General features: G+C 39.5%; 1 protein-coding gene across 1 annotated transcript in view; it reads left to right on the top strand.

Moving 5' to 3' along the window:
* Positions 1-24612, top strand: part of LOC124622681 (fibrillin-2-like) — a 631069-nt gene that overhangs the window by 287209 nt on the left and 319248 nt on the right. Inside the window, 1 exon segment of the mRNA XM_047148470.1 lies at positions 17716-17964. Within this exon segment, the coding sequence (XP_047004426.1) occupies positions 17716-17964 (249 nt within the window).

Genomic DNA, 24612 nt, shown 5'->3' with positions numbered 1-24612 from the left:
TGGTGAAGTGTATACTCATAAACGTAAGTCTGCTTGATGCGGTAATGGTGGTGATAAAACCTGTTTTTAGAGACTTAGCAGCAACTGATCTGTTGAAAAGGCGTGTACATGGAAAACTCAAAACCCCAGTGAAAGTGTAAATAGTGTTATATGGTCAAGAGTTCAAGACTGTATTTATTGGAACAGAAAACACTACATTATAATGCTACTTCAATGATGGCAGTGTTGTAAGGTGCAACGTATTTCGAATTATGAGAATGATGATATGTTTCAACATGGTATTAACGATGCCTGCTTTAGACAAGGAACGTCTCTGGGCTGCTGACAGGGCTGTAAATATCCTAGAAATACAAGCTAAAGTAAGCAGGAGGACAAAGAGGAATCTGGAGGAGGAATTTGTAAAGATGAAGATAATGGACCTGGAATGCACTAAAAAGGTAATCCAAACTTTGTCACTCTTTTCCCAAACGTTTTATTTTTTCATACAAATTTCATGTTTTCTCAGGATCTACCAAACCAATTTGCTTCAAATTTTCAGGAAATGTTACATAATCCGTTCTACAGAACTTAACACAGCCTTTGTTCCAAAAGCCTGTATATTGTTGAATTTATAAACAAACAATGGCACAAAAAGGAGTGAATTTTCATTACAAAACTGAAAATAAATTTTTAAAAATCGGTGTGTTAATTTGTAGCCAGTACTCCAATAAATAACCTATAAAAATGTCAACTCCCTAGCTCAAATACTTTCTGAGAAAACATGTAGTTCGTAAACGCTATTTCAACTTAGGAAAGATAGAGCTTTCCGAAGCCCCTTAAGATAGCTTGTGGAGCTCGGTTGTAATCGCCGTGAACCGAGTAATCGTGATTTTAGTTCTGCCGCAGATTGTTGACCGCCGTTTTCTCTGATACCTTGCACATCACAAGGTGGTTAGCTTAGGACACGAGTTTAAATTCAGGGCTACAAAACGCGTCGTCTGCCGCAGTTTGGTCACTGGTCACTTACACTCAGCTGTCGACAGGGCATCTCGTATTTCCGACATCCCTCGGCAGCCACTTCCAACATTGAACACTGCTCTACGTTACGCATTAACAGCATTCACGAAGTGACCTGCCCTGTTTGTGTGTCACCTGTAACTGAGCAGAAGGCGGCAACCCGTGTGCCAACACTGTAGCGCCAAGTGACAGACGTCACCTACCAGCAAATTTTAATCGGACTGTAGTTCACTGGTAGTCGCCTCGCGAAGTGTTTCTCCGAGTGTTACTGTCGTAGAGTCAGTTCAAAGTACTGTTTTAAGGCTGACAAGTGCAATAGTTCTGTTGTGCACCGATGTACAGTTGTTAGCAGTGTTCAGTGCACTACTATACATTATACTACTGTGTATCTATTCGTCCACAGCTGCGGGGTGACTTGTCACACCATCGTTACCAGGCAGCATAGTCGTTATTTGGTTGCTACCTTTCGGCCACCAAGTATTAAACAGCCACGCAGAACTGTAAACTGCCACAGTGGGGGCTATCCTTAAAAGTTAAGCTGTTCTTTATGTAATAAAGTGTTTGCGTTTCACTTAATTGTGTTCTGAATTCTCTTCTTAGTCCATACCCAACAACTAGTTCAAAAATGGTTCAAATAGCTCTGAGCACTAAGGGACTTAACATCTGAGGTCATCAGTGCCCAAGAACTTAGAACTACTTAAACCTAACTAACCTAAGGACATCACACACACCCATGCCCGAGGCATGATTCGAACCTGCGACCGTAGCAGTCGCGCGGTTCCGGACTGAAGCGCCTAGAACCGCTCGGCCACAGGGGCAGCCAACAACTAGTACTTTATTGTTAATTTACACATTATTTCTGGCAATCGAGACCAGTGGTCGCCAAATGTATGAAGCTTCAGAGCTACTACACCGTTTTTAAAATCTTAGTGTGGTCTAACAAAACAAACTAGGACAAAATAAGAACTTTAGAAAAGATCTTAAATTTGTTTGTTTCCTATAAACTTACATAAACAGTAAATACGAAATTAATTTTGATTAAACTGTATAGAAGAAAAAGAAGTTGAAATTGAACTGTACTGTAGTTAGTCGTAAATTACAACTTTACGAACAGTTTTTGTACTGGGCTTACAAACTTTAATGACAAGGGTGGCATTCTTTTTCGTCATCAACAAGTTTAAAATGTTGGGACAGCAGGTAGTGACTGCTATTCGAATACAGTTATCCAAGTGTTCATCTGTCAGTCTGTTTATGTACTTTTTTTAACTTCTTACCGGGAAAAGAAACTTCACACGGATATGTGTGACTTCATTTTGAGGCCACCCTGGTCCAAAATCGTGTATTTTTTCTAAGAACAAGAGGCCATAAAATTTACGAGCTTGAAGAAACGATGTTTAAATACGAATCAATTTGAAAGTCAGTCGGTTCCAAGTCCACTCCAGCATTTTTTTCTTGAAAATCAAATTGCTCTATGACACAAATAGAACACTCTTCGGCATTAATCTCTGTAGAAGGTGATTTGACAAAATGTGCAATAATTAAATACTTTTTAAATTTCGAATCGTTTGTTGAATTGACTTCTCAAATCTGACAGAATTTCGATATACTGTTTGTTATTGGAAGGAGGGACAGAAGATCCTTGTCAATAGTTTGTTTCAAACAGCTAAAGCGTTTGTATTCGCCTTGGATATGGTGTTTCTCCCACAGTTCCAGGCTTTTTTAAAGCGACAGCAGATATTGCTCTGCCCATATCTTTATAGTTACCTTGAAGCTGCAAGTTAAGAATATTTCACTTTTCGGCGATGTCTGCGAGAAAAGCAGAATGCTGCAGTCAAATCGGATCTTCTAGTTCATAGAAATATTAGCCTCGCTCTTCAAAAATTCTACTAAGGCCGGAAGCAACTCTTTCAGACGTTGCTAAACTCTGCCTCTACCAAGTCAATGAACTTCCGTACGAAGCTGTAGATCACCAAACTGGCAATCTATTCTTTACGACACAAGAGCATGAATCCCTTCTCTCCGCTTATCCTCGAAGGGGCCCCATCAGTTGCTTAAAAAGAAATGGTTCAAATGGCTATGAGAACAATGGGACTGAACAGCTGAGGTCATCAGTCCCCTAGAACTTAGAACTAATTAAACCTAACTAACCCAAGGACATTACACACATCCATGCCCGAGGCAGGATTCGAACCTGAGACCGTAGCGGTCAGGCGGTTCCAGATTGAAGCGCCTAGAACCGCTCGGCCACTCCGGCCGGCATCAGTTGCTAAGGGTGCCAACTTCTTTTTAGGAATGTTTTCAGGGTTGATAATATTTTTAATTGCTAAAAATATGCCCCGTCGGGTAGCGCGTCCTGCATATGGTATAATGTATAGTATAATGTTATTTCGAAGTTGTCAAAAGCCATTCTTGCAGAAACGATCAACTGAGCTGCATCAACTATATAAGCCAATTCGTCAACTTGCAGGGAAAATTAGCTGCAGTGCTCAGTTTTAAGTTGTGAAGTAATGTCAAGACTCATAACCTCAGTTCCCCTCGTCAGTGTATTTGCAGAAATCTGTAAAGACCTAATAGCAGACATTAAATCAGTTTTGTTTTTGAAACTATCAAATAATGAATCATCAGCTTCTAAAACCACAGTTTTGATTAATTCACTGTGTCTGCGCAGTTTCTTAGTGCGCGCAATAATTTTTGAGACTCGGAATGACACTTCAATTGCTGCTTTATTCTTGTCCAATGATTTTTAAAAAAAGTTGATTAAGTTTGGATTTTAGTTGCCTTTCATTTTCTTTCCTTAGAGTAGAATCCATTGGAAATCCTATTCAATTCCTGAGTGAAGCGTTCTGAAGTGGCGTTCGACGTTCCCTTTCCGCCCAACTGATACACACGTCTGTTCTTTACCTGGGTGGAGAAGTGATCGGTTTCCCACTCTGAATGAAAGTGATAAGTTTTTTTGCTGTTTGCTTGAAAAACAGTCATTAGAACAAAAGAACTTTAGTATCAATGTATATATGAAACTATTTACGTTGCCGGCCGTTATGGCCGAGCGGTTCTAGGCGCTTCAGTCTGGCACCGCGCGACCGCTACGGTCGCAGGTTCGAATCCTGCCTCGGGCATGGATGTGTGTGATGTCTTTAGGTTAGTTAGGTTTAAGTAGTTCTAAGTTCTAGGGGACTGATGACCTCAGATGTTAAGTCCCATAGTGCTCAGAACCATTTGAACCATTTGAACTATTTACGTTACCAAATGTCTGATATAGGCCTACACACGAAAAGCATAGCGTGCACAACCTCACGCATATACAGTCAACTGCGACACTAACAACGTAGTATTTTTGAGTAACAGTGACAGCTGTGGAGAAGAAACAAGCAGTTGTCGCGAGCGCGGTCTGAGCTCTGTGGAACAATCCAGAGTAGCCAACCTGTGCATTACCGTCATCTACCGAAAATTTCGTCGCGCGCTAGCACACTGGGCAACACTGTTAAAGGGTCACTTTTTCGACACTCCATATGTCATTGCTAAGCAGAAGATTTAAATTTGGCTCAAAGGTGCCTAGAACCTTCCTCTGCAACGAAGCAAAAGCGTGCGCCCTGTGACGTCACCCTCTGGCTCGATGGCACTTCAGACAGCAAGAGCCGACACATGCGAAAAAAGGCCAGAGGCCAGAAGTTCATGTGGGTTGTGAGGTGGGTTAATAATGTCGCCACAATTCTGCCTAACGCTATCGTGGGCGTGGCACACGATGAGAAGGTCGTCACATTCCCCGCTTACCCACATTCCACCTCTTCTTTAGACGCCTCTTGTGATGGAGGTCGAACCTCGATGCTCAGCGTTGAAATCGCGCAATTTTTCTTGTGGGTGTCCGAGGGAAACATTTCAGAATCACTGCCGCTTAGTATCGACTGAGAAGGCTTCGGGGACGGCATAAAGGGTGTCAATAAAATTACCCCTTTCCTTCGGACGTTCACTCCCACACGTTTCACGATCGAGAACAACAGTTTGCATTGCGATGCGACTTTCTCGATAACTTTCGTCACTGCTGACATCCCTTCATCCCCGCCCCACGTGACGATCCAACCATTCTCAAAGTGCCTCGTAGACTTGTTGGACGTGATTGCACCCCTTTGGGCACCATATCGAGCACTTGAAAAAGGTACTTGTACAGAGGTAGCTAGTGAGTGGTTCCTATGTGTCAGTGTGACAGGCATTCCTTTCGACACCCCTTAGATTTCGCATGCGGACACCAGACGCTAATTCAGCGACACACCGCCACCCAGCTCGGTGGTTCGAGACGGCTGCCGGTCACACCGGCGCCTCGTAATCAGAGAGCTGACATTCGCTGTACAGGCGCATTTATAAAGCACTCAACAAACGTGCGAGGGCGGCTCTGAAATTGGGAGGGGGGGAGTGGGCCTTTGAGGGACACTTTACCGTTTCATTTGACACATGTGTCGATGTTGCGCCACCTTGCCCCTCCCCCTGCGAACATGCCACGCGAGGCAGCGAAACAGCAGGACTGAACAAGCTGCTGCTTCTGATAACATTCGAATTTTGTCAAATGGCTTAGGACAATCCCTAGTGGTTCCACCCTGTATATAAGGACAAAACCTGCGGTCCTGCTACACTGTAATGCGGTTACAGACCCATTATGTCCTTAGAGAACGGCTGAATCGTCTGGGAGCTGTCAGCACTGTCAAAGATTGTCAAAAACGTCGTCCTGTTGCTCACCTCACTGTGAACTGTCGTTTTCGACCACGAAGTGTGTGGGAACAATGGGCCCCAAGAGATGCAGTGGTTTCACCGACGGCCTTTATGCCACACTTGAGGCCTTTTCGTGTCGATACTGGGTCTGAAAAGTTTTCCCCGGACACCAACAAGAAACCCGCATTATTTCAAGTCTGACCATTTCGATCCTCACCTTCATCGCACGTCCACAGTGGCACTGGACAGAACTGAGCTGAATTTTGGGACATCAGTGACACTTTTTTTTCATGTGTCACACCTTGCTGTCTGAAGTGTCACCGAGCCCGACGGTGACGTCGCAAGACATCACTCTTTCGCGCCATTACAGAGGAAGGTTGTAGCAAAATTTCAAACTTCTGCTTCGCAGTGGAAGACAATTACGAGGTGTCGAAAAAGTCACCAGTAATTGTGTTGCACAGTGTCGAAGCTCGCGATCGACGGATTGACAATCACTTCGCAGTACCGTGCATTCAATTATAGTGATTGGCGTGGATATCGTTAATAAGTGACTGCTGTCTCAAGTTTATACTGGTGTATTTAACGGAGAAACACTTTTATTGCTTTTGCGAAACGTGGCATTTCTGTTTACTTACAAATATCGAAATCCACAGCTGCCTACAGGTGGAGAAAGCTCATCAGTGCTAAGCCGTTTGTGACAGAAAAAGGTTATGTGGAACTATTAGTAGGTCAGAATATTTAAATAACATCGGTATAAGTTCCAAAATTATTCTATGTGTGTATCACAACAGTGTAACAAGTTTAGGCCATATAATAACTGCCGTTTTTAAGAGTAGAATTTTGTAGATCAGTTACCTCTAATACCGTTTGAAATAGTTCAGTATGTGATGCAACTAAAAACGGAGTGCTAAATAATTTCATTCTGCTACGCAGATCGTGAAACTCTGCCTCGAAAAGAGAAGCAAGATCACGATTTAACGTCCAATTGACGATGAGGTCACTAGAGACTAAACGAGTTGACATGGGATATGATTGAAGGAAATCTCTCAATGCCCTTTTTCAGAATTATCAGCCCAGCACTCGACATTGGCGATTTAAAATAACTACAGAAAAAAAGTTTGATTCAGGTATTTGTACCCCATCCCCGCGAATTCAAGCCCAGTGCTTTAACCACTTCGCTACCTCCCTCGGTTTTGTCTCAAACTCTTGCGAGGTTGCCCTGTATTTCGCTGGCAAACAAAGAACTATATCTTTGAAGTGATTGCAATGATAAAAAGCATTGAAAAAACTGTTTTCTGGGCAGGAATGGCTTTCAGATAAACGAAGCTTGTTCACATTTCCTTTGCCTTATAATGACACGTCGTTGTATCAAAAAGCAAGGCGAAATTCACTCTTCATTTGTCATGATGAATTTGCCTCTCTTTTCATTTTCATAAACAGGGAAATTTTCCTCACGAATCGGAAGTAAGACATCGAGATCTTTTCCTGCAATAAGCCAACGTGCCGCGCAATGGTAAGATATCACAATATAGACCTTCCGCGTCTTGGAATAAAGCTGTAAAGCGAGCATGCTGCTCGGCGGTTAGAGGCATCTGCCTGACGCAAAAGCTACGAGCGCTTATCATCACCTTTGTTTCATGTGGCAAGCGTGGGAAAATACTTATGTGAAGATTAGATGCTCGTACACTATATAAGAGTTTTAAGTTTGGATTCAGAATCAAGAACGTTCACTCATTTACTTTACCTTCATGATGAACGACGATCTGACTGAATATTGGTGGAAAGGCACCAATCCGTCATTAGTCTGAAATGACGTATTGAAATATCAGCTGGTTAGTCGCCCCCTTTCCAATAATGCTCAGTGAAATTGTTTATCCTCCAACGTTGCCTCTCTTACAGGTAGACAACCTGAATAAAAGTTGATGACTATCCATAGAGCCAGCACAGCAAGCTTTAAACTCGGTGAAACTTAAACATATGCCGGATTCATTATCAACAAGTGCTGTTTACAGGTTTCTTGTCAGAAATAAAACATGTACTACAATACATTATGACGCAGCACAGCCCACAAAAATGGCTGTAAAAGGAAACCAAATTTAGCTCCAGAAACTTGCCCACTTAGACCTCGGTGGTTGGACAACGGGCGGCCTGCGGACCGGATCCGGCCCGCGATTGATCTCAATCCGACACGTGGAAGAAATTCATAGGAAACGAGATATTTTGCTCTCCTACATTCTTCTGCTTAAATCTGAGACTTTCTCTGTATGATAATATTCATGTTCTCTTGAAGAGGAATGTTTTGAGACATAATTGTTCTGATTGCATGTCGGAAAGCTTAGCGCCAATTTAAAATATACCTTCGAACTTAGACGTTAGGGACAATGCTATCGCATCGCATGAGTGCTGCTTTCTTATTGGTCGTACATCCTGTAAAAGTTGAGCAGTTCCGGCCATTTCGCGCAGCAGTAATAAGATATGATACGTTCTTATCATCTGCAATAGTAAAAATGTCACACGGAAGTTATGGGGCCCTCACAGGTTCATTATTATTGACATTGCGTCATGTAATGACCGTCTGAGGGCGAGTATTGTCGTATTGCCAATTATAGAAATATTGACGGATGCTGACTATTTATTCCGAAAATTACTTATACCCCTTGAGCGCTTCAGATGTTTATTACCGATATTGCAAAGTTTTGGAGTGGAACTTTTTAAGATAGCTACGATATTGTAAAACGCCATAAGGAAAGAAACAAAGCTCACTATGTGTAAATAAAGGCAGGCATCCGAAGGTGGGGTGAACATGAAATGAATGCGCTCTCAAAACCGAATGTTTTGAGGTATAATTCGTTGACTTGGTTTGTGGGGAAAGCGGTGCCATTCGACACCTGTTACAATTTAATATGCTTCATATTTTGGCAAAAATCATTTTCAATGCATTTGTAACACGATAATATCATTTCTTTCTTAAATGGCATAGTTATTATAATCATCAGGATATTCCCAAGGAACAATGTGTAATGGCTTTTGTAAGCAAAATTTGCATTAGTCAGATCTCCAGAGAGCAATATACATAAATAATGAGTCTTTACATTCCTCGAGTCTCTGTGTAAATAATGCTGTGAACTTTATTTTTTGGGTAAACTATCTGCTGTCCATTATGCTCATTGTATTCTTTATACTAATTACGATGGTTTGTATGAAAACATAGATTTCATCGATGTATAAGGAAACACGCTCCCAACAGCCAGTTATAAAATGATCCCCACCTGTTACCTCAGCCAGTGATGAAATACGAGATTACGTTTGCTTGCTTGTGAAGGCATGTTTGTAAGAACAAATGGAAACACGAAAGGATCTCTGCAACCTAATAAAATCACCAGTGACAGTTTGATCCTGGTTGACTATAATCTATTTCAACTTTTTACAAAACTCATTTTTCCATACTTGTACTCACCATCTTCGTAAATGGCAAGTATTATGAAGCTACGAATGCAGATTTGTAGGTCATCCGACGTTGGAACATTACGCTGCCTCTTCTCTCTATCGTCACTACGCAAGGACAGTGATGTTTTCGTGCTAACGACTCACAAATGATTCTTTACAGTGCTTCTGGACGAACAGTTTCTTATTAACTTATAGCGTAAATGAAACGTTAAAATAACAGCTCTATAATGCAGAGCTTCGAATCAACAGCTTCGTCATTCTTTCTGCAGTCAACTGTTACAAGCGTCCGATAATTAGTAGCTTCATAGTTTCGACCATAGCTGCAACAATTTAGGCAATAAATTTAAGTTCAGTCGTAATAAAGAGAGAAATGTATAGAAAACAGCTTTTATTTTTCGCTCTTGAAATTTAGAGTACCGCAAAAAAATAGACCGTAGCTCTTTGTAATAGTAATATTTTTTGAACTCTTGTGATGTGAGCATGGTTCTAGTTTTCTTAACTACCGCCCCCTTCCATTCCACATGACGCATAGTGTGTCCGTTCCGTGTTTAATGCACATTGTTATAACGTACCTTACCGCTTATGAAACAAGAAAAATGTTTTTTACATTGTTGGAAATTGCGAAAGTCAAGAAAATTTTGTTGGTTTTAATATTGGTTGTATAGAACGCTGTTTACTCATCTGTTTGGCGCTGCATGTTATCTACAATATTACTTTTTCGTAACATATGGGTGTTGGTGCAAATTGTGTAACTAAACGATCGTTGGCATATTCGAAACGAATATTAACGCATTTTCTCTGTTTGCATTGTGCTGAAACGTGGACATCAGTGCTCCTGAAGAATTATACCAAACCCTACATTTTGAATCTGTTTCTCTGATCTATACCTGCGTAAAAACTGGTATGGAAGGGTCTCACACCATGTGTAGTTAGGAATGCATGGTGAAATTACAGAAGATGCCCCTTCCTGATCATTAGTAACGTATAGTAGGCCAGTCTCCAAAATCCGTGGACATCCACTGTCTTGCCAAACATCTAAACTGCACCATCGTTGTGGAGTTGACTCATTGTAGAGTAAAGTGCGGTCAGTGTTGCCAATTTAGCGACTTTGTCGCTAGAAATGACGACTTTTGCCTTCGTCTTAGCGACCAAAAAAACTTTTTAGCGACAAAAATTATTTAGCGACTTATCTGGCGACGTTTGGAGTACTGACGACTTTTGAAGTACAAATCAAAATTATTTTTGGGCGAGTATTTTTATTAACAAAACTAATAAGATTTTAACTATAGAATGGGTACTACACTGACTTTGTTCTAGATTTATTAAGTAAAATTAAGTTCTTAGCAGATCATGTAGCATTGTTCAGCATTTAGTAAACCTGAATGTGGGAATTGCCTACAGAATAAGAAAACCTTGACTATAGAACAATTCTATTTTGACTAAAGTTCAGTCTTGATCACACCATTTATGTTTCAATGATATAGGTAACCGGTTTCGGTTATTTTTACATAACCATCATCAGACCCACGGCTCCCTTAGGATGGTAGGCGGAGCAGCTGAGGAGAGCTCCGAAACTGGTTACCTATATCATTGAAACATAAATGGTGTGATCAAGACTGAACTTTAGTCAAAATATAATAATCTATTGATCGCCGTATTCCAAAAATGTTAAAAAAAATAGAACAATTCATTATTCATTACCCACTAGTCTGTTATCGTCGATAGCGTATCGATCTATAATTCTTCAACTTTCGAACTCCCTTTATTTTTCGAATTGACAAAAAACATACATAATATTAAATATAATAAAATACGTTTCTGTCTAGCAACCTCTAATTTTTCGAAATGTTAACACGCAGTCAAATTATTACCACATGCACAGTGGTAAAGCAAGAACAATTCGGTGGGGGTACCTCAGACATTATTACGTTTTAAACAATGAACAATGGGACTGATATCGAGTTACCGAGTGAGTAGATTGTTTCATGACCTCTGGTTCACCTGAGTTTTAATGTATTTTCAGTGATTATAAATTGGTGAAGCTTACGTTGTGGTGGCTTACATAATGGATTGACCGCAGAAGAAGCAGCACGCTCAAAAATATCGGGATGCGTGGTAAGCAGAACCTGAATTCAATGGGTGGCGGAAACCAGTCGTTGGAGACTTATCCAAGACAAGATGTCAAGTATGTGCAAGAGAGTTTTACGCTAAATTGTGTGATATTAGAAAGCATTCGAAAACTATTAAGCATAAACAAAAAATTGATTTAAAAAAAACACAAACCACCTTATCTATTTAAAATAACAAGCAGAGCGGAAGGCACGCTTTCTTTATTTATTGCTGAACATTGTTCTATTTTAGCTGTAGATCATTTAGGAATACTGTGAAAGAAGGTGTTTTCCGGTGATGAGGGCACTAAAAACACGCAATTACATCGTAAAAAGTGCACTAACATTATAACTGAAGGTTTGGCTCCATATTTTACACAATCATTGGTTGAAGATATAGGTAACCAAAAATACAGTGTACTAATAGATGAATCCACAGATGTATCAATATCTAAAATGTTAGGTATCGTTATACGGTACTATAATGTAAACAACCAAACCATTAGATCAGCATTTCTCAAACTCGCTGTAGTAGATCAGCATTTCTCAAACTTGCTGTAGAAATCTGCAAGAAATCTGGCTGCTGTTCTTGTGAATTCTTTGAAAGATCTCAAATTTCCAATCGCTAATATGGCAGGAATTGGCACAGATAATGCTTCTGCAATGGTTGGAATAAACAATGGGCTTTTCGAACAACTCAAGAGAGAATACGGTTTGAAGCATTTGGTATTGATCCGCTGCATTTGTTACTCTCTTCAGCTTGCAGCTTCGCACGCCTCAGTGAATACCATACCTAGAAACAGAGAGTTTCTTGTACGGAAAACCTACAATTGGTTCTCCATTTCACCCAAAAGACGGGATGAATATAAAAAGGTTCATGAGACAATAAATTGTGGAAAACAGCCACTAAAAACTTTGAAGGTATGTGCAACACGTTGGCTTTCAATTGAACGAGCAATTCGAAGAATTCTGGAGCAGTGGGAAGAACTAAAGCTACATTTTTCACTTGCTATGGTTCAAGACAACTCTTACGTTGCCGATCTTTTGTACAAGATGCACTGTGACGACCCAAATCATCTTTACATGTTTTACCTTAAACGTGCTTTAAAAGACGTACAAATAGCAATAAAAGCTTTTGAAGGAGAAGACAATGACCCCACTAAATTACTAGATACACTTGTATTTCTCATGCAGTCACTCGGACAAAATATAGTTTTTCCAACTGTTGATTTGTTGACAACACCAGTTCCAAGCGAATGTATGTACGCAAATCCCAACCTTGGCTTTATGTTTGAACAGAAATTGTCTGAGTCAAGTTTGTCTGAAGAAAATAAAGTTTATTTGAAGAAGAGATACATTCAGTTTAGTCTGAAACTCATAAAAGAAATTCAACAAAGACTGCCAAGTAACGTTACTATCCTGAAAAAAAGTCAATGCTGAATGTTGAAGAAACACTAAAAGTGAATAAAAATAATGCCGTAGTGGATGTAGCCAAATAATTGGGTTTTAGTGGCGATTTCATAGACGGTATGCTGCAAGAATGGCATAATATCAACTTCATTAGGTGGAATAACATTACTAACATTGTTGGATTTTGGAATGAGGTTTTGCAGTATAAAAATGCCGCAGGGGAGAATCCTTTTTCTTTGATTTCAGAGCTAGCAATGACTGTTCTATGCCTACCGCATTCAAATGCAGAAGTGGAAAGAACTTTTAGTTCTATGAGCATTATAAAAACTAAACAACGTAACAGTTTTTCGTTAAAGACAATTAATGCTTTGATCATATTGAGAGACCAGCTGAACAAACAAAATAAAGATTATGCTTTATTTGATAATTGGAAGTAACTCTTTTGCGACAAAACTAGTAGAACTGCAACATCGTCTTTTGAGCGACGTTCAGTTCTGTCAGAGCATGAAACAGAAGAGTTATTCCATCTTCTGAGTGACGACGATGAATAGCTCACATACCGGTATGTATATATTTTGTAACCTAATTTGAGTTCTTGCTTTCTTTTGTTACAAATATAGTTGTATATTTCTAGTATATTTGACTATTGTGATTGAAACAACAATTTACGTGTTGTGTCAATTATGATAACATGTTTAATTAAACGTTAGCGTATTTTATATGTATGTTGTTGCAAGCGATGCGTCATTTAATTAAGACAATATAGCAATTGCGTATGAGACAATTTTTATTAATATTTTATTACCCCCCCCCCTCTCCCCACTGGCTTATTGCACTATTCACAGCACGAAATTTTCAATGCACCCCTAGTAAAATCAGTTTTAGCGACTTTTGATATTGAAACTAGCGACTCGGGTTTTTTAGAGTTGGCAACACTGAGTGCGGTACTTTTTATCCGCCATCCTGTGTTGGTGCTCAGCGCCTAACGCAATTTGTTAATGACTGAAAGGCTGTTTCTCACTTTTAACACGTGTACTTGTTGCTGTAGTAACTGTAACATCTTGAAATAGTTGACGTGTGCTAGCCAATGTCAAAGGCAGTTGATTGATTTATTGAACCATTTTCATATACAGCTGCACAATGTGCAAGAGATATTTGGATTTTTATGCTAATATTAACAGCTTTACATATAGTATACCTTTGTTCATAATAACACAAATTAATATATCAATTAATGATGAATACTTAAATAAATGTTGTTACGCTATATACAGAGAGATAAAATACAAATGTTCTTCTGAATGAGACTACATTGGATTAACATAGAAAAATTTAGTTTTGTAGGTATTCATCTACTGTGTAAAAGCAGTGATCAACCAAGAACGACTTCAATTTAGATTTGAAGTGACCAATGTTTTGCATGTGTTTAATGGTATCTGGTAAGGCATTGTATAGTTTGATACTAGGATGGATAAGGCCGTTTTGAAATAACTTTGTTTTGTCACTTTGAACATGTACATCCAATTTTTGTCTTGTATCATAGCTGTGTATTATGTGATTTTGAATGATGAGTGGTCTTTTTGTATGTAAGTTTTGCTTTAAATACATTTTATTTTCAAGTATATATATGCAAGGAAGTGGGAGGTCCATGCTTTTTTGAAACAATGGTCTACATGATTTGCGATTATCTACCCCTTCCATTATTCTTATAAATTTTTTGAATTTTGAATGTTTTGATGGCAACTCCAGAATTTCCCCAGAACATAATCCCATACCAGAGGTGCGAGTGTACAACTGCATAATACACACACTGAAGGGTGTTGTAGCTGGTACAATTTTTTAACGTATATGTAACACAAAACAAGAAGTAGCCTGCTTAATTTTTTGTTCATTTGCTCAATATGTGCTTTCCATTTCAAGTTGTCTTGTAGATGAAGTCCAAGAAATTTGGTACAGGCTGTTTTGGCAACTGTCTGTCCATATAGCTGTAGATTTGGTGATATCAGATTATTTGTTTGCGTTGTGTGTATATCGATACCTACAGATTTTTCAGTGTTTAGTATTAAGTCATTGTCATCGGACTAACATGTTAGCCTTTCGGTGGCTTCTTTTTTGTTTTTTACAAAAGTTTTTTCTGACTTTCCTGTAATTAGAACACTCGTATCATCAGCAAATTGAAATATTTTTACTGCTGTCTTTATTTATATTTAGGTCATTTACATAGAGTAAGAACAGAACAGGACCACATAGAGTAAGAACAGAACAGGACCCATTACTGATCATTGTGGCACTCCATATTTAACGGTCAGTAGCTTGGAATTATATTTCCTAATGACATTGTCTCTTTCTTGATTAATTTCCACATATTGTTCCCTGTTCTTAAGATAACAGCTGAGCCAGTTGTTAGCTGTTCCCCTAATGCCAAGATTTTCTAGCTTGTGTAGCAATTTGTCATGATTTATGGTGTCAAGTGCCTTTGAAAAATCTAAAAATATGCCCATGGTAAGGTTTTTGTTGTCTAATGCTATCAGTGCCTCTAATAGAAAGCAGTGAACTGCTGATTTGGTTGAACGGTTTGCTCTAAATCCATGTTGAGATTCTGACAGAATGCCATTATCCTCTAAGAAGTCTGTTAGTCTCTTATTGAAAAGCCTTTCTAATATCTTTGAGAAAACAGACAGAAGTGCCAGTGGTCTGTAGTTGGAAATATCATCTTTGTTTCCTTTCTTGTATAATGGCTTTACTTTTGCTATTTTCAAACATGAAGGAAAAGTTCCTGTAGCAAAAGATAGGTTACATAGGTGTGTGAAGGGTTCAGTAATCAAGTCCCCACACTTCTTTGTAATGAAAACAGGTATATCATATGCACCTGCAGAGTGTTTCATTTTGAGACTGTTTACTGTAACCTGTACTACTTCTACATTTGTTGGGTACAGAAACATTGATCTGCTTGAGACTTTTTTCCTGTTTCTGTATGTTGTTTTCTATTAGAGGTCTGTTGTAGTAGTTTCTCTGTTACATTTATAAAATAGTTATTAAACATACTAGCTACTTCCTGTGGTTTATTAATGTTTTCTGAGCCAGCCTTTATTATTAACTCTATTTTTGTAAGATTTGGTTTCTTTCTTTACAACTTGCCAGATTGCTTTGGTTCTGTTTGAAGCACCTGTGTATTTGTCATTCTCTCGTTTTGTTGCCTCCTTTATTATTTTATTTAAGATAGATTTATATTTTTTAAAGTAACTATCAAATTCCTGAGTTGTGTTGTAGCTTCTTGCAATATTGTGAAGGTACCGTTTTGTAGCACAGGATTTCCTTATACCTCTAGTAATCCACTTGCTGCTTTTAGTGGTTTGGGTTGTTTTGGCTTTCAATGGAAAAGCAAGATCAAAATAATATTTAAAAATATTCATGAATGTCTGAAACTTATCAGAAATATTTTCTGTACTATACACTAGCTCCCATGATTCTTGTTGGAGATAATTCTGGAATGTTTGTACTGTAGTATTACTGAAAGTTCTGCCCATGTGTGTAGTCTTCCTCATATGATTATAGGATGGATTAGTGTTTACACTAAAGCTTATAGCCTGTGCATGATGGTCTGCCAGTCCAGCTTTAATTACAACTGATTTATAATTTGTTTTGGAGTTAATTGTTATTTGGTCTATAGTAGTACTAGAATGATTCGTTTCACGTGTAGGGGAGTGGATTGTAATCTGTGAGAACGGAATGTTGTTCACATTGTAATTACTCATTACTTCAGGTGAACTATGAGTCCAGTGTGTGTGTGTGTGTGTGTGTGTGTGTGTGTGTGTGTGTGTGTGTGTGTGTGTGTGTGTTATTAAGTTGCTACAGTGAAAGTGTGCTTTAGAAAATAAAAAAGAATTTTCGTAATACTTCCTTTAGCCATACCTAGTTACTTTTTACAATTACATATAGTATACATACATAATATGCAATAAAGTATTCTTTAAAGATTTCACTAAACATTTCCGAATTTAAGTTTCAATTGCTGGTACTTATAAAGAAAAGTGATTTAAATATGGAGTGAGAGAAGGAAATCGTAAATTCTACCTGAACTAAGAAATAGCTGTACCAATCACAAAACAGTCTTCACATATTGTCATAACAACATATGTTAAGTAGCCATAGTTTGCATTGACAAACATAGACCTCAGACTACAAAAAATATCATTCTGTCGTTACAACCAAGATTTCGGGAAATGGCACTGTCACATTTGATCTGACAATTCTGTGGCAGCAGGAATTTGTGAATCACAGAGAGGCACTGTTAATCATGTGAATACTCAACACTTAAAGAACACAATAATTGAAAGAAGCATGAATCTCTATAATCGTAGTAACTGAGTAGGACTGAATAAGTGTAGCAAGATGAAGTTTATGGAAAATAGAAGAGGAAAAAGCAGTTGGGGAAAAATGCAAAGCAAATGTGAGACACATTGTTGATGATAGAGCAGCATTCAGAACTGAAAAGATATTGGTAAATTAGAGGGTCATGTAGTATAATAATTTAATTGTGATGTGGGGAGCAACACATACAAAAGCTGAAGCTAACTACGTAGCCGTAATACAGTATATCTTTAAAAATGTGGATACAGTATTACATTTTTTTCAAATCAGAATAGTATTTGAACACTTTACATATATTAAAAATATAAGCTTCTAGTGTACACATATAACTTTTTAATACTGTAATTATACTTCTAGAATTGGAAAAGAATGGAAGGATCTCTGATGGTAATAGCTGTAAAAACATTCCAGTGAAAAACATTAACTGCAGCGTCTCTGAATGAAGTTGCTTTGAATTCATTTTGACATATTTTATTTTCATTTTAGCTTGAACATGAATGTGGGTCACCAGTTCCCTTGCCACCATATCTAATTACCAGCATTTTGTTCTAGTTAGTAACATGTACCATATGTGATTAGACAGAGTTATTGGAGGCCACCACATTTAGTGCTACAGACTATAAATTTCTTATGAGTTATCACACACATGGTGTGAACTTCTCATTTTTCATATTTGTTGCAGATGTGGATGAATGCGAGGCAATCCCAGGATTATGCCAAGGTGGCCATTGTACAAACTCAATTGGTTCATTCACTTGTGAATGCCCTGAAGGGCAAACACGTAATCCTGAAACAAATGAGTGTCGAGACCGTGATGAATGCCTGGAAGAGGATGTCTGCACAGATGGTCGTTGTGTCAACACTGATGGATCTTATTATTGTCTGTGCAATCCAGGATTTATTCCGAGTCAGGATAATAAACATTGCAGAGGTATGTGTAATAAGTCTCAGATGTGAATTTGGTAATATGTCATCATATGCTGTAGCTAAAGTTATTTATTTTCACAACTTTCAACACATTACAGAAATATGAGAAGGAGAAAAGGGATCATCCCAGATTGAAAATTGTTGTAATTGATAAATAATGACCATTTGAAGTATGCATAAATTGAACATATCATAAAATTTTTGAAAACATAGTCAGGGATCTTAAAATTTGTTAAAATTAAAATTTAAAACAGTCTTGATCACAATCTTGTTAAAATATTTTTTATTTGAGTGAGTGACCGATTTCATCTCTATGAAAGAGTCGAAACCGGTCACTCACTCCAATAAAAAATGTTTTAACAAGATTGCGATCAAGACTGTTTTAAATTTTAATTTGAGCATATCATTGTGATTTAGAATGAACAAAGAATTCTGCTTCTGAAATAAAGAGGCAAAATTTCAACTAAAAGATATACAAGCAACAGTCTGAATGATTTGCAGTTATAATTCAGTTTCATACTTTTTGAAAAGTTTTATTTACAGTTTCTCAGATGACTTTCTGCGTGGGATATAGTGTACTACTAGTTCTTCTTCCTCATTTTTTGCCTTTATTCCCCTTTCTCTGTTCAGTTTTGGATGGGCATTAGTGAAGAAATCTCATGTGGCTGACAGCCCATTCACTTATGAATTGAATTGCTACAGGCACAGTCTTTCACCCGGTACATTTAGAATGCAGGAGTTAAATCTGTTGAGAGTACCCAGTGACAGAATAAACATAGAGTGTCGTTTTTCTGGATTACATGTGATATCAACCAAATACTAAACTTCGTTACAAGAAGACTCTCTTGTGTAATCTCAGGGGTGTCCAAAACTGCAGTCCCAGGATTATGTTGAATATATTAGTGGATCCATTGCGCAAGTTCTTCAGCCAGTTTCGGAATATGAAACATATTTCTTTGATAGCACCTGTAGATGAGTACAGGGGACTACTTCCATAAAAAGAGCATTCCGTCTTTGTCTGAATTTATTCAACCAATAGAAGACCATGGCCCCTGAAGGAGAAAAATGCCAGATTCAATCATTCCAAGCATTTATTTCCACTAAATACGCTAAAAAATTAGTACCTTGCATTTTAGCTCAATGGCAGACATTGAATGCTGTAGGAAGCACTGGGTCCTTTCACTACATCTCTTCAGTTACTCCTGATTAGAAATTTGCAACAGAAGATGATAATTCTGCCTTATTAAAATGAGGACTGAACAAATGTAGGTATTCTAAAAATAAACTTCAGTATCATCATCATCATCATCAACCTTAACAGTTTCCAGCCTGTTTGGAACATAAGCCTCACCATCTAGTCCTGTTTTTCTGTCATATTTGTGTGTTCCTGTGTTCACTCTGGTCCAACCCGTCCCCCCCTCCTTCCCCCCCCCCCCCCCCCCCACAATTTTTTTTAAAATTCGTCTTAATCACTTCCTTCTCATCTCCATTTCATGTGTCTTCTAGAGAATCCTCTTGTTTACCATTCTCCTCAAGTGCCTATACCTGTTTTAAGTAGGTGTAAGTACAACACAATCAGCAGACTTTATTCAACAGAAGTGTTAACAATTTGAGCGCAATATTTAAGTAACATTCAGGAGGAATCAATTACGTACAGAAAGAGCTGTAACAGTACACACAGAGAACTGAGGCTGAGCATAGCTCGGCTAGCCATAAATAGACTGGGACCATGGGGGGCTCTGACTGTGATCTCACCCCCATTCCCCATGCACAAGTCTGAGGCACCCTCTGTGGATGACATACCACTGCTGCAGGAACTCACACATGTCACTTCATCCCTCCTCTCCTAGGGAGATCATGAATTCTTGAGACATCCACACTGTCGTCCTTGTCCGCTGGGCTCTGGCTAAGGTAGCTTGCTGCAGCAGGAGCATGTACACATTCTGTGCCCACTTTCCCATGACAAACCATATGGCAACACCATCAATGCCAGGGCTGTTTCCATGTTGACCTTGAGTATCAGCTCTGGTGATACTGCTAGTGCTGATGGTACTGGCATCAGCAGTTGCTCAGGAATGGGTGACAGAACCCCTGATGATGGTGTCGGAAGTAATAGAGGAACTGTTGGTTCGACCATCGAGGACAGATTTCTTCACCCGTGCGGGAGTCTAGAACTGGCAGCAGCAGGCCAATTGGTGTGAAGCAGTACTAGGAGAGAAACTGATCGAAGGCAATGTCAGATAAAGACTTGGCGACATACTTTTTCAACTGAGTTTGGAACATTCGCACTAGGCATTCTGCCTCACCATTAGATTGTGCATGGAACGGTGGGGCGAAGATATGACAGACTGCACCTGAATCACAAAGTGCCGCAAACTCTTGCGATGAAAATTGTGGACGATTATCGGACACTAACATCGTGGGCAAGCCCTTGAGTGAAAAATTTCGGACAAGGCAGTGACAGTGGCAATTACGGATGAGGAAATACAGTGAACGACGTACCGAAAATGAGTGTATGCATCAACGACCAACAGCCAACAAGCATTGAGAGGGCGCCAGTGAAATCCACATGTGTATATATGGTCCCATGCATATGACAGCATTGGCCAATGAGACAGCGACACCTGGGGAGCTCCTTGATGCATCACACACTGTGAACTGGAGGCAACCAGGTGGGTAACTTTAACATCCAAGCCAGTCCAAAACATGGGTTGACAGGCCAATTCTCTTGTGTGTGATACACACCAGTGATCTGCATGTAATAAACAGAGGACCTCCAAATGAAGCCCTGGGGGGGCTCACTACCTGAGGGGTGTGTCTAAAAGCAGAATACCATCCACAACAGAGAATCGACATCAAATGGTGCAATAATTACAGAGGGTGTGTTATGACATGCTACAAATTGGGATCTGAAGCTACAGCCTTCATGATCACTGTGCTAGTTACAAGAAAAGCATCAACCATCTGCTGTGCAGCAACATCAGTGTGGAAACAAAGCAATTCCTCCTGATCAAATCCTGGGTCCGGACTGGCCAGCAGGCAAGACAAAGCATTGTCATTTCCATGTTGATTCATTGGGCAGAAGCGACACAATAGCAGAAACATGTTGATACATGACTTTGAGATCATCACGAGAAACTTCAAACCCAAGATAAATGATAGAAGGTTGAAAAAATTTACATTTTTCTAAATTACATTTCAACGAGGCTGCTTGGAGGACAGAAAGAAAGAGTTCGGACATTTTGTAAATGTTCTCCAGTGGAAGCACCATAACTACAATGTCATCCAAATAGTTTCCACAACCCGGCACATATGATGTAAGCTGTTCCAAAAAACTTTGAAAAATAGCGGAGTGCTGGCGACTCCAAAATGCAACTGCAAGTTTTGGTACAGCCCAGAAGGGGTATTGACAACTAACATGCATTGTGACTGTATATCTAAGGGACATTGTAAATAGGCACCCAACAAGTTAAGTTTTGAGAAATATTGCCCACCTGATAACTTTGCAAAGAGATCATCCGGGCATGGTATCAGGTATGTATTCACTACAGATTGTGTGTTCACAGAAACTTTAAAATCACTGCAGAGCTGTAACCAGCCCAGAAGTTTCTTTATGAGAACTAAGGGGGTAGACCATTCACTTGATGCAATAGGCCAAACAACACCAGATTTCTTGAAACGATGTACTTCATCTTTAACTTGTGCCCTGAATGCCACTGAACCAGACGGGCCTGGAAAAAAGTGAGGTCGAGCAGAAGGTTTCATGGTAACGTGCTTTAAAATTGTTGGCACATCCCAATCCAAGAGAGAAAAATGAGGAAAACTGAGAACATAATGCATCTAACTGTGTAAATGGCACTTGTTCAGACTCTGAATTCATTTTATCTGAAATGGTAAAAGCAAAGTACTTAAAAGCATCTAATCCAAAAAGATTCTCCATACATGCGTTATATACAACAAGAAATGTAAGTGACTGGACTACTGACTTGAAGGTCACTGCAACAGAGAATTGGCCAAGAATAGAAATACTACATTTATTGTAGTTTACTGAATTTTGGGACACAGGGAGAAGTAGAGGGGAGCCTAAGTTTGTGAGTTTAACAAGGTTACTGCAGCTCTGGTATCCACACACGTGTGCAGAACTGTACAAAAAACCATAACATCAGTGAAAAGTTAGTTTGGTGAAACGGAAATAGCCGATACAATGTTGTGTCCATATTCGCTTCAGGGCTGTTGCTCTGAATCTTTGCATTACAAACAGAAGCAATGTGACATTCTTTGTTGCAATTATGACAGGAAGCCCAGCGTTTTGGGCATACTGGGTGCTTGCGGTTAATGACACAGTAAGGGCAGGGCGGGAGCGTCGAATGCGTGCATTGCTGTTTACTGGCCTGTTTACTTTGTTGGTATGACTGTTGCTGGGAGCGAGGCTGGCCACCTTAATGCTGTGATTGTGTGCTGGCGTCTGTGACCATGTCTTCCACCTGCAAATTATCTGAAGCTTGGTGTGGAGGAGAGGGTTACATTGCTGATACCTGTAACCATGACTCAATTTGACTATACGCAGCTTGTGATACCCCTTGAACAACTGTGCAATATCTAAAACCTTGGGGGAGGGATGGATTTTCACACAAAAGAGCACATTCTCACACCTCATGATCCAGAGCTAAACGAATTGTGGCATCTATAAGCATGTGGTCGGCATATGTCTCTTTATGCACATCGGACATAAAATGACGATGACATGGATTTCAGCCGTCTGTGCTCAATAGGGTTGATAAAGTTGCTTCCTACAACAACAAAGGTGCACTTGCAGTAGTATTTAGATAGAACTTCACACATTTGGTCAAATATTAAAGAAGACGGATCCTGTGAAGGGGCGAGTTGACATAGGACTTGATACATTCTTGGCAATATCCGTAAAAGAAACAAGGTACGACATAAAATAGTATCAGTAATCCCAAAAGTTTGAAAGCATTGTTTCAGCCATTTCTCGTATGCATTCCATGCCTCAACAGACTCATTATATGTAGAAAAGGGAGGTGGATAAACCATGGGGACCGTGGAGGGCTAAAGGCAGGCGACACTGATAGAGAAGCATGCCAACTAGACAAAACAGAAGCCAGTGATTGAAGTACCTGAGTTTGATTGTGCAGTGCCCGTGTTTGGTAGTGCAATGCCGTGGCAAATGATTGTTGCTGTTCTACCAGCTGATGTAAAGTGTTTTCTGTAACACCATCAGTCATTGTGAGTATAAACGGAGGACCAACCAGAGTAAAAATATGTGCAGAGAACAGGAACGCAGTTATTGCCAATCGTGTTGTAATTAGGTATAAGTTCAACGGGCTCAGCAGACTGAACACAACTTTATTCATGGTCAGTAGACTGAACACGACTTTATTCCACGGAAGCATTAACAACTTTGAATCACTATTTAAGTAACATTCAGCAGGAACCAATTACATACACAAAGAGCTGTAGCTATACACATAGAGAAATGAGGCCGATCAGCCTTTTCAAAATATGCACACACAACACTGGAATACCAAATTAGTCTTGATGTTTCTATCCTGCTCCCCTTACACTATTTCCCTTACACTTTCTTTCCTCATCCTATCTCCCCCCCCCCCTCCCCCCCCCTCCATGAACCATGGACCTTGCTGTTGGTGGGGAGGCTTGCGTGCCTCAGCGATACAGATAGCCCTACCGTAGGTGCAACCACAACGGAGGGGTATCTGTTGAGAGGCCAGACAAACGTGTGGTTCCTGAAGAGGGGCAGCAGCCTTTTCAGTAGTTGCAAGGGCAACATTCTGGATGATTGAGTGATCTGGCCTTGTAACACTAACCAAAATGGCCTTGCTGTGCTGGTACTGCGAACGGCTGAAAGCAAGGGGAAACTACGGCTGTAATTTTTCCCGAGGGCATGCAGCTTTACTGTATGGTTAAATGATGACGGCCTCCTCTTGGGTAAAATATTCCGGAGGTAAAATAGTCCCCCATTCGGATCTCCGGGCGGGGACTACTCAAGAGGATGTCGTTATCAGGAGAAAGAAAACTGGCATTCTACGGATCGGAGCGCGGAATGTCAGATCCCTAAATCGGGCAGGTAGGTTAGAAAATTTAAAAAGGGAAATGGATAGTTTAAAGTTAGATATAGTGGGAATCAATGAAGTTCGGTGGCAGGAGGAACGAGACTTCTGGTCAGGTGACTACAGGGTTATAAACACAAAATCAAATAGGGGTAATGCAGGAGTAGGTTTAATAATGAATAGAAAAATAGGAATGCGGGTAAGCTACTACAAACAGCATAGTGAACGCATTATTGTGGCAAAGACAGATACGAAGCCCACACCTACTACAGTAGTACAAGTTTATATGCCAACTAGCTCTGCAGATGACGAAGAAATTGAAGAAATGTATGATGAAATAAAAGAAATTATTCAGATAGTGAAGGGTGACGAAAATTTAATAGTCATGGGTGACTGGAATTCGGTAGTAGGAAAAGGGAGAGAAGAAAATGTAGTAGGTGAATATGGATTGGGGCTAAGAAATGAAAGAGGAAGCCGCCTGGTAGAATTTTGCACAGAGCATTAGTTAATCATAGCTAACACTTGGTTCAAGAATCATAAAAGAAGGTTGTATACATGGAAGA

This window comes from Schistocerca americana, chromosome 7 (genome assembly GCF_021461395.2).
Source record: "Schistocerca americana isolate TAMUIC-IGC-003095 chromosome 7, iqSchAmer2.1, whole genome shotgun sequence".
Classification (NCBI taxonomy): Eukaryota; Metazoa; Arthropoda; class Insecta; order Orthoptera; family Acrididae; genus Schistocerca; species Schistocerca americana.
The sequence above is the reverse complement of the archived record's forward strand: the minus strand, read 5'-3'. Positions and strand labels throughout refer to the sequence as shown.